General features: G+C 37.6%; 2 protein-coding genes and 1 long non-coding RNA gene across 3 annotated transcripts; 2 read left to right on the top strand and 1 right to left on the bottom strand.

Moving 5' to 3' along the window:
• The first annotated feature begins 1,277 nt into the window (after nt 1–1,277).
• LOC110671850 (acetolactate synthase 3, chloroplastic) lies at nt 1,278–3,523 on the top strand. The gene has a single exon (XM_021834459.2). It carries the CDS (start codon nt 1,348–1,350, stop codon nt 3,325–3,327), a length of 1,980 nt encoding a protein of 659 aa, XP_021690151.2. The 5' UTR covers nt 1,278–1,347; the 3' UTR covers nt 3,328–3,523.
• A 1,712-nt stretch (nt 3,524–5,235) lies between these two features.
• LOC110671845 (uncharacterized) lies at nt 5,236–7,241 on the bottom strand. The gene is made up of 3 exons (XM_021834446.2): nt 6,695–7,241; nt 6,521–6,613; nt 5,236–6,418 (listed from the first exon to the last, which is right to left on the bottom strand). Exons 1-3 carry the CDS (start codon nt 6,740–6,742, stop codon nt 5,489–5,491), a joined length of 1,071 nt encoding a protein of 356 aa, XP_021690138.2. The 5' UTR covers nt 6,743–7,241; the 3' UTR covers nt 5,236–5,488.
• LOC131171958 (uncharacterized) lies at nt 6,271–9,853 on the top strand. The gene is made up of 2 exons (XR_009142646.1): nt 6,271–6,407; nt 8,838–9,853. It is a non-coding gene; the product is annotated as an uncharacterized LOC131171958 (long non-coding RNA).
• The last annotated feature ends 409 nt before the right edge of the window (nt 9,854–10,262 follow it).

Raw genomic sequence — 10,262 nt, 5'->3', positions numbered from 1 at the left:
AAATATTTTTTAAAAAAATATTTCTTATAAAATAAATAAAGCCTAAATTATTAATATTTTTTTTATTCTAATTTACGATCTTTACTTTTATCCTAGTCGCCAATGGGGACGATTTTTAGATTTATTCGTAATTTGAAATCTTCAAAAAGGACGCAAATGAATATAAAATGCAAGTAACGACAATGTATTGGGCACATGTTTGTCATTGTCTACTGTGTACACAGCGCAAGTAATGCGCGGAATTGTATCTTTGCACTCCAAACTATTAAAATTGATACATGAATTCCTTAATTCTTTTTAAAAATTTATTACATATTTTAATTATTATTTTTTACAATATTTAACTTTAATTTGACCTTGTGAAATTAAATATGTGATCTGTTAAAAAAGGCTGAAAATGATTTTACATATTGTCGATTGTGCTTTAAATTATTTGAGAAGTGATTTTAGAGAGAAAGACATGCTTAAACTTTTCTACTCTAAACTTAATTTATTATAAATTTATCATAAGATATAAAATTTATCATAAGAGATAATTCAGTTTCAGTCTTCCGTTGAAGCATAAAGTTTTAAATTATTAAAAAAATTTATATTAAATAAATTAAAAAAATAATAGCAGAAGATAATTATAATTTAAAATCGTTTAAAGTAAAAAAAAAATAAATTAATATAATTAATATTTATTTTTTAAAATAAAATTTTAATTGAATTGAATAGGCTACAGACGTCGTAGCATGTGAATTGAAAAAGGAAAATTGTCATGCCTTTGACAGGGAATTTCAGAACAAGAGGCATAGCAGCTATCACAATTGCAGTATCGCAGCGAGGTGAGTGGTCCAAATTCACCTTTCATTGTAATTAATGAATTTGAGTCGAGGGAGGGCGAGGGCGAGGGCGAGGGCGGTATAAATCGCATGGTAACGGGCTAAACCGTGGCCTGACTCCTGAGAGAGAGAGAGAGAGAGAACCTGAGAATTTAGGATTTCAAAAATACATAGGAAAGGAGCCCTCTCATGGCTGCTAGTGTTAGGTTTTGATGGAGAACAAGGGAAAAAGAAAAAAAATATGAAACTCTTTATAATTTTAACCAGAGGAGAAATTGAAAATAAAATTAAAAACACAAGAAAAATTCCGAAAAAAAAAATGTTAAATACTCTTTTTCCCACATTACTCAATAATTTACATTCCTAACCCTGGAAAAAGGTACCAAAATAGGAAATAAAGGGATCAAATAAGTAATTTCAGGCTGGTGTTTCAAATTTAAAGAATTCTGGCCACGCGTTTCACTCAGTCTTCTGCCACAACCTGCTAATAGCTCATCCTTTGCTGAGTCTTGCGTCCTTAACGATGGCGGCGGCGGCCACCTCAGCGGCTACCACTATCCCTAAACCCTCTGCTCACCTTTCTTCTTCCTCCAGATCTTCAATCTCCATTTCCAGATTCACCCTCCCATTGTCTCTCAACCCCCAAAAGACCATTCCCCACCGCTCTCTCCACATCTCAAACGCCGTCTCTAAACCTACCACCCCTGCCCCCTCCTCCTCCTCCACCTCCACCACCACTCGTCAAGAGTCTCCTCCAAGATTTTCCCCTGATGAAGCTCGAAAAGGCGCCGACATCCTTGTTGAAGCGCTGGAACGCCAAGGGGTCACAGACGTGTTTGCTTATCCAGGCGGCGCATCCATGGAGATCCACCAAGCCCTAACTCGCTCTCCTATAATTCGTAATGTCCTTCCGCGCCATGAGCAAGGTGGGGTCTTTGCGGCTGAGGGATATGCTCGCGCTTCTGGCAAACCTGGCGTCTGCATCGCAACCTCGGGACCCGGCGCCACAAATCTCGTCAGCGGCTTGGCAGACGCTCTCCTTGACAGCGTCCCCATTGTGGCTATCACTGGCCAAGTCCCTCGCCGCATGATAGGCACCGACGCATTCCAAGAAACTCCCATTGTTGAGGTAAGTCGGTCAATAACCAAGCACAATTACCTGGTCCTTGATGTTGATGATATTCCTAGAATTGTAAGTGAAGCTTTCTTTTTGGCCACCTCGGGACGTCCTGGCCCAGTTCTAATTGATGTACCAAAAGATATACAACAACAATTAGCGGTTCCCAATTGGAATACACCTATTAAATTGCCTGGTTACATGTCGAGGTTGCCTAAAGTGCCCAATGATTCACATTTGGAGCAGATTGTGAGGCTAATTTTTGAGTCAAAGAAACCTGTTTTATACGTGGGAGGTGGGTGTTTAAATTCAAGCGAGGAATTGAGGAAGTTTGTTGAGTTAACTGGGATCCCAGTGGCTAGTACTTTGATGGGGCTTGGAGCATTCCCAGTTGGCCATGAATTATCATTGCAAATGCTTGGAATGCATGGAACTGTTTATGCTAACTATTCAGTGGATAAGAGTGATTTGTTGCTTGCATTTGGGGTAAGGTTTGATGACAGGGTAACAGGCAAGCTTGAGGCTTTTGCAAGCAGAGCTAAGATTGTTCATATTGATATTGACTCCGCTGAGATTGGGAAGAATAAGCAGCCCCATGTGTCTGTTTGTGCAGATGTGAATTTTGCGTTACAAGGTATGAACAAGATTTTGGAGAGCAGAAATGCTAAGAGTAAGCTAGATTTTAGGGCTTGGAGAGAGGAGTTGAATGAGCAAAAGAGTAAATATCCATTGAAATATAAGACATTTGGACATGCAATTCCTCCTCAGTACGCCATACAAGTTCTTGATGAGTTAACAAATGGGAATGCCATTATAAGTACTGGCGTTGGGCAACATCAGATGTGGGCTGCTCAATTTTACAAGTACAAGAGACCACGGCAATGGTTGACATCAGGGGGATTAGGGGCTATGGGTTTTGGATTGCCTGCTGCTGTTGGGGCTGCTGTTGCTAATCCTGGTGCAGTAGTTGTAGATATTGATGGTGATGGAAGTTTTATCATGAATGTCCAGGAGTTGGCAACTATTCGTGTGGAGAATTTGCCCATCAAAATAATGCTTCTGAATAATCAGCATTTAGGAATGGTGATGCAATGGGAGGACCGATTCTACAAGGCTAATAGAGCTCATACTTATTTGGGGGATCCATCAAGAGAATCTGAGATTTTCCCCAATATGTTGAAGTTTGCTGAAGCTTGTGGAATACCTGCTGCGCGTGTGACAAGAAAAGAGGATCTTAGAATGGCGATTCAGAATATGTTGGATACTCCTGGGCCATACTTGTTGGATGTGATTGTACCCCATCAAGAACATGTGCTGCCCATGATCCCAAGTGGGGGGGCTTTTAAAGATGTGATAACTGAGGGTGATGGAAGAACGAAGTATTGATCTTTACCAGCAGCAAATATGTTAAGGATTATGTATGTTATGTGGAATTCCATGCTTAAAACTAAGGAGTGGCAGGTTTTTTTAAGTTTACTAGTTAGTTATTTAATAGTATCGATGGTTGTTGTTTGGATGAAACTTGTGTATCTGCTTTGTTCTTGTCAGTTTTGCTAATTTGAACAAGTAGTTTGTTTTTTAACTTCTACGCCTTTAGAATATTCTAATTGCATTTTTAGGGAATAAAGTATAATCAATGGATGGAACTCTTACTGGTTGTTGATTCCCTAAATCGAGTAATATGCCATTTTTAGATGCATGATGCAATTGGTTTGGACATATTTGAGCTTGCGATTGACATGTTATCAACTTGGGTTGAATCATCTTCCTGTCTTGACTATTGTAGTGGAATTACTAGATAACACGTGTTGAAGATTACAATTTGAAACTTGCTTTCCTCGACACGGTTAATCAAATAGATTGGCGTTGGAATCTGTTCATTTCTAGCTGTTATCTGGTTTTACATCATTTTCTATGGATTTATGGCTTTTCCTTTCATTAGTAGATTTGACACTGTGTATGCCTGCCTTGCTGATTGGATTTTCCAACATTATGTCAACTGCAGGACGAGGTTTAGTGTGTTGAGCCACTGAAGTTTTGTCTTGGTATGAGGTTAGCGGGGTAACAGCCAATAACCATATCATCACTAAATGTATTTCTATATATTATTATTACTAGCTAATTACCACGCTATACTATGTCAACTTAAATAAAATAAAATTAATAGTAAATGGTAGAATTTATGGACAAGTAAAAAAAAAAAATACAGTTTATCACAAACTTTTCAAAAAAAAAAATTGTATTTACACTTAATATATTATAGATTGCATGATGTTTTTTCAGCAAGTAAAAAAAAAAAAACACTGAAATTAAATTTATATTAAAATCTTATATTTTAAAGTCAGGTAAATCACTCATCGCATTGCCTAAAGGAATATTGAGAAATCTTTACATCAATAAATGAACATCATTAATGCTTCAGCCCTGCAAAAAGAAACATAACTTGTGCTTGCTTTACTACCTCTCCATTGTTATAATCAGCTTCTTGTCTCTTTTTAGTTTCTACTCTTTTCTTATTGAGTACTTTCTTTTAAACTCTCCATTTAAACTGAAGTTTTTCACCAAAAAAATGAAAAATTTAAGTGGGGATGGACCAAATTGAAGCAACGGCCCTCGAGATATATCTGAATTTTTCTTTTTTTAATTCATAGGAGCATTGAATACTCAATGACGGCGATCTAATATCTATACTAAAGATCTTGCATTGCTTATCAAGAAAACTATGTGGTTGAATCTCATCGAATCAATCAATATCTACGAAGGATCACAGACAACAATTTCAGAAAGTTATTGCAGCCACCTAGTCAGGGGCACAAAGGGAATCACACTGTGCACAACATGTTACTGTTGATTCCTGTGGAAATTATTGGTAATTATGATCCTATAGTACAGAGCTCAACAAACACGTGTTTTCACCTTATATCTTACGCAACCTGCAAAAGCTGTAGCAATTGATCTAAGCTTTCCACCACAGTTGACCATGTATGCAGTCGTTATTACTGGGTGATCTTTTCTCAGATGAAGTTCAAGTGCCCGAATCAAAGGCCTTCTACGGAGCTGCAACCTGATACTGATTGGCGTATTTGATTTGGACATAGTTGGACATGGTCCCAACTTTTACTGTCAGATGCATCCCTGGATATTAGAATCAAGAATATATCTTTGATAGTTTTCTATGGTTGGATGTACAAACACTGGTGTAGGTCCTTATTATTTTGCTTTGCTTCGTGGGAAAAAGTGTTGTCTGGGCATTAATTATCAATGTTTTTTGACATCTGAGAATGAGTTCCGAACTTGGAAGAAAAATCAGTAGGAAATTCAGTAATCTAATTACAGAAATTACAAGAAGATAGTAATTTGCATCATAATCCCATCCAAATTCACTCCATGAAAAGAAATATTATTCTGTGTGAGGTTATAGTTAACCAATAAATTCAATTACCGGTTTTACAATTCCAACTTCTGAGGTGCAGAGATGTGTAGCTGTTGCTAAACCAATCTACACATTCAATATTCACATACCGATCAACTCTTCTTGCTCGATGCGCTAAGATGAAGCTGTTGAAGTATCAAATGATTTCTTCCTAACAAGAAGGCAAGTGATGTTTGAAGGATTAGCTTGTGCATTGTCAGGACTGCACAGCACAAAATCAGGCCTGTGGAGTGCAAGGTTCATACTATCCTTCCCCATGACCAGCGCAGTTGCATCTAGCAGAACATGCCATGAGTTTCTATGAGCTTCTGACACCCAATGCATTGAGTAACGAGTCCCATTCACATCAGCTGGATAAGAGAATAACCCCTTTGGGCTGTGCTTGCACTTCCTCCTGAAATACTGGCTAAGCTGTGATCCTTTGATCCTCAAATCCAACCAAGTCTCCGGTGCCAATATCACTTTTGATTCCTTGTAAGTGGCAAATTCCCTTATGTAATCCATTTCTTCTGCAATAATGGACATGTAGACATTTCCTCTGAAAAAGGGGTAGCTCTCACCGACTAACATCATTGCATCCTTGTAGTTTGGAGTGAAGAGAACAAGATACTCATCATCAGGTAATCCACAGTGCTTCAAAACTTTGTTTTGAGCTTGGATTTCGGGTATCGAGATGAAGCTTCCTGGAAATGAGGATTTCTTGGTGAGGATATCAAGAAGCCTTGATGGCTCCAGCTGGGTTCTCTCCAAATCTGGGAGATTGCCTCCCAGGGATGGTGAGGAGGCCTCTCTGAAACTATTCCTAGGCGATTTTCTCTTGTCATCAGGTGCAGCCTCTGAAGCCTCTTCATTGATACATAGAGTGGAGAGATCTATCTTTTCTCCAACAACTAGACCAGCATATTGGGGGTACTTTGCCAACACATATTGCTCAACATATTGCATTTCTGTTGGAGTTATGGGACCTGACCATCTAAGGTCAAGACCGCGGATTGTTGATATGGCTTCTGCTACAATATGTGCAGGAATTACGGTATGTGCTCTCTGTTTAGTCCCAAATTTAGTTAAACAATCAAAACTTCAGTTAGATTCCTATATATCAACACCTATAAAACATTGTAGAGAAGGTTTGCAGTGAAATTTTACCTTCACAACCATACTGCTTGGTCTAGCACTATCTGTTGGGGGTTTGGCTATAGATGCAAAAAGGGATTTTTTGTGTTGACCTTCCATCATGGCCTAAATTTTTTTAGCATTTCAATTAGATTCTCTAAATATTATGTAACCAAACAAAATTCAATTTGAGTTAAAATTGCTTACCTTTGATCCTGCATGCGAGGCATTTTCTTTTTTGGTGTTGGTCCCCATGGAATCTATTTTTTACACCAATGTTATGAACGTGTAAAGGATTCGTTAAGGAAAATAAAGACTAAATCTGGTAGAGGAAACTAAAATAGAGGTATGCCTTTACAGAACTCTTGCAGACCTGTCTTGCTGTTCTATATCAAAAAATTTTAGGAAACAAATAAAAAGATAGCAGAGATAATGGAAGGGTGGCCACAAGCCAAGCTTGTGAAAACCTCTGATAATAAATTAAACATGATTCAAGAAACTAAAAGTTGACCTCTAGAAAGATCAAGAAATGGGAAATTTGGAGGAAGAAATGGAGGCAGGTGGGAAGGGGAGACCGGGCCAAACTGAGCAAAACATTTCTTGTTGCAGAGTTGGGTCTGAAAGTGGGTTATTAATTAAAGAAATTAAAAAAGAAGTCACTAGAAAGAAAGGCACGCCGACAATGACAATAGCAATGCCTTAAAACTGGAATCATGAAACAATTTTTTTTTATTTGTTATTCTAACCATGGTTTAGATGATTTTATGCAGGATTGGTAGATGTAATCTGATTATTAGGTGGGTTCAGAATCTGGAATAAACCTTGGTTATACCATGCGTTTGGCTTACGTCCTGGCCTCTATCAATCTGAGTCATGAATCCATGGGGGAAAGGGTTGAATTCTTATATATATATATATATATATATATATATATATATATATATATATATTCAATTGGGATGAAATATCAGCCTATGGATTTTAAAATTTTAAATGAAAGTGACCATTTAAGGACTTGCTTAACAAGGTAGACTTATTTAATTGTGATGTTTTATTTTTATATACTTTGGCGGGAATGCCAAACTTTAACACTGGACTTGGCAAGTTGGCTTGGAGTCAAGCCAGTTGGAATAACCTTTGCTAGACGAAGAAGAGTGGCTTTCTTAGCAATTTCAAGGAAGATGCATTTCTAATGGAGGCTAGCTATATATGGAAATTGAATTTCATAATTCAATATAGTATTGGTTGGTTGCAATAGAATTAAGTACAACCTACAATTTGGAAATATTAGTCCAAGGAAAATTTCAGAGGCAAGATGAAAAACTGTTGCATCATAATGGACTGACATCCAAGTTGCTGCTGTTGCTGTTAGTCTTCAAGGCCATTTAGACTCTACTGGAGAGGAAAAGAAGATAAATTAAGTTATGCCTTTGAAAGATGCCTTGAGCACAAGACCTTACATAGGGACAAATTGACAAGAAAGGAAATTACTATAATGTTCAACTTGACATTAATTTAGTATATGCCTCTCTTCTCATTAAATTATTGAATGAAAATAATGGAAAAAGTTGAGTTTCCAGGCTAGCCAAAACTAGCTGCCGTGTATACTCGGTCATCTTTTTCAGTTAAATCCCAGCGGTATTTTTCTTAACTGTCAACTTTAGCTATCATTGGACAAACTCCATTATTACATTGTCATTTCATTAAATACTGCATTTTAGACCATTCTTTAAAGGTTTCTGCTCCCATTTTTTGGACAACTTAAGGACTACCAAGGTTTAAAAAATCCTTCCTCTCTCTCTCTTCCATTTGCCTTCTTATTTTCATTTTAGTTTTAACATTGAAAAGGAAAATCATTATTATTTTCTTTCTGGACAACGAGATGTGCTAAACTTGATAAATTATCATGACAATGGGCAATGAATATTAATGAGACTTGGATGATATTTTGATGCAGAAGTAAAAAAGAACCACTTATCTGTGTCACCAACTACAACTTTGAACTGTATACAATACCAGATTCCTGGGGTTAGTCCTTCAAAAGGATGCACCCTGCTGTTTAAGAATCCAAAATAGTATCAAGTTCTCCATAGGCAAGCTAATAGTATTTATCTCATCTTCCTTGGGCTGAATAGTGGTAGCTTGGAATTATCAAAGGTTCCTTGATATCTGGGACTTAAAATGAGGTCTCAACTTGTAAGCAAATCAATTGAATCAAGTTAGATAATTCCAGAAATTACAATAGTGAACTGTTTTTTAGCATAATTTCATCTATAATATGTTTCAAAGAAATATTATTTGTTAATAGCTGGTTATTAGTTAACCAAACTCAGATCCTCCTGGTTTGCAGACATGAATATCTGTTGCTGAAGCAATCTAAGCATATTCAAGGGGAGCTGCTGCTACTGCAATATTGAAGGATTTCTTCCTGACGAGAAGGCAAGTGATGTTGGAAGGTTGGCACTGGACGTGTGCATTGTCAAGACTGCACAACACAAAATCAGCCCAAAAATCAGCCCAGAAATACCCAAGATTCAACTGGTCCTTCCCCACCAAAATACCAGTTGCATCTAGCAGAACATGCCATGAGCACTTCCGGGCTTCTAAAATGCAGTGTAACGAGTTTCTTGCACCATTAACCTCAATTGGATAAGAGTACAGCCCCTTTGGACTGCGGTTGCACTTCCTTCTGAGATACCGGCTAAGCTGTGATCCTTTGATCCTCAAATCCAACCAAGTCTCTGGTGCCAAGATCACTTTTGATTCCTTGTGACTCTCCAAATTCCCGTATGTAATCAATTTCTTCTGCAATAATGGTCATGTAGAAGTTTCCTCTGAAGAAGGGATAGCTCTCACCAACTAATATCATTGCAGACTTGTAGTTCTGTGTGAAGATAACAATATACTCTTCATCAGGTAACCCACAGTGCTTCAAAATTTTGTTTTGAGCTTGGATTTCAGGCATTGAGATGAAACTCCCTGGAAATGAGGTTTTCTTGGCAAGGATATCAGGCAACCTTGATGGCTCTAACTGGGTTTTATCCAAATCAGGAATATTGCTTCCAAAGAAGAGTGTAGAGACCTCTCTAGAACCATCCCTAGCCAACTTTGGCATGTCAGCTGATGCATCCCCTGAGCTATTTTCTTGAATACAAAAAGGAGAAATCTATCTTTCCTCCAACTACAGTACTAAGGTATTGAGGGTACATTTTTTAGATATACTGTTCAACTTATTCCATTTCTCTTGGTGTGATCGGACCTGACCATCTGAGGTCAAGAACATGGAGTTTTGATACGACTTCTGCTACAATATGTGCAGAAATTATGGCATGTGCTTTCTGCACAGTCCCAAATTTAGTCAAACAATCAAAACTCTAGTTAGATACCTATCTATTAATACCCTATAAAGCATATCAGACACGGTTTAGCGATAGCAATTTTACCTTAACAACCACCCTTCTTGGTCTGCCATTTTCTGTATGGGGTTCGGCTATAGATGCAGAGAGGAAACTTTCCTGCTGACCTTCCATCATCGCCATTTTTTTTTTAATATTTGAATCAGGATCTCTAAATATGATGCAATCAATCAATCTCTTCTTCATTCCATATTTGTAAACATGGAAAGCATTCATTTTTGCGTCAGTAAGCAAACACTTGAATAAATGAGGAAGATGGAGACAAAATCTGAGTTGAAAATAGAGGCATATCTGTTCAGAACTCTTGCAGAACACCACCAAATCTGTCTTGCTACAAAGCCTGACTCATATCCGTATCA

Source organism: Hevea brasiliensis, chromosome 13 (assembly GCF_030052815.1).
Source record: "Hevea brasiliensis isolate MT/VB/25A 57/8 chromosome 13, ASM3005281v1, whole genome shotgun sequence".
NCBI classification, from domain to species: domain Eukaryota; kingdom Viridiplantae; phylum Streptophyta; class Magnoliopsida; order Malpighiales; family Euphorbiaceae; genus Hevea; species Hevea brasiliensis.
This window is presented reverse-complemented; position numbering and strand designations above follow the sequence as displayed.

What these genes read in the sequence shown, in the direction of transcription:
- LOC110671850 (XM_021834459.2), top strand. Translation starts at nt 1,348, where the DNA reads ATGGCGGCGGCGGCCACCTCAGCGGCTACCACTATCCCTAAACCCTCT.
- LOC110671845 (XM_021834446.2), bottom strand. Translation starts at nt 6,742, where the DNA reads ATGGGGACCAACACCAAAAAAGAAAATGCCTCGCATGCAGGATCAAAG. An exon ending in CCTCGCATGCAGGATCAAAG is followed by an intron (nt 6,614 to 6,694) that starts GTAAGCAATTTT and finishes AAAAAAATTTAG; the next exon opens with GCCATGATGGAAGGTCAACA. An exon ending in CAAGCAGTATGGTTGTGAAG is followed by an intron (nt 6,419 to 6,520) that starts GTAAAATTTCAC and finishes GGGACTAAACAG; the next exon opens with AGAGCACATACCGTAATTCC.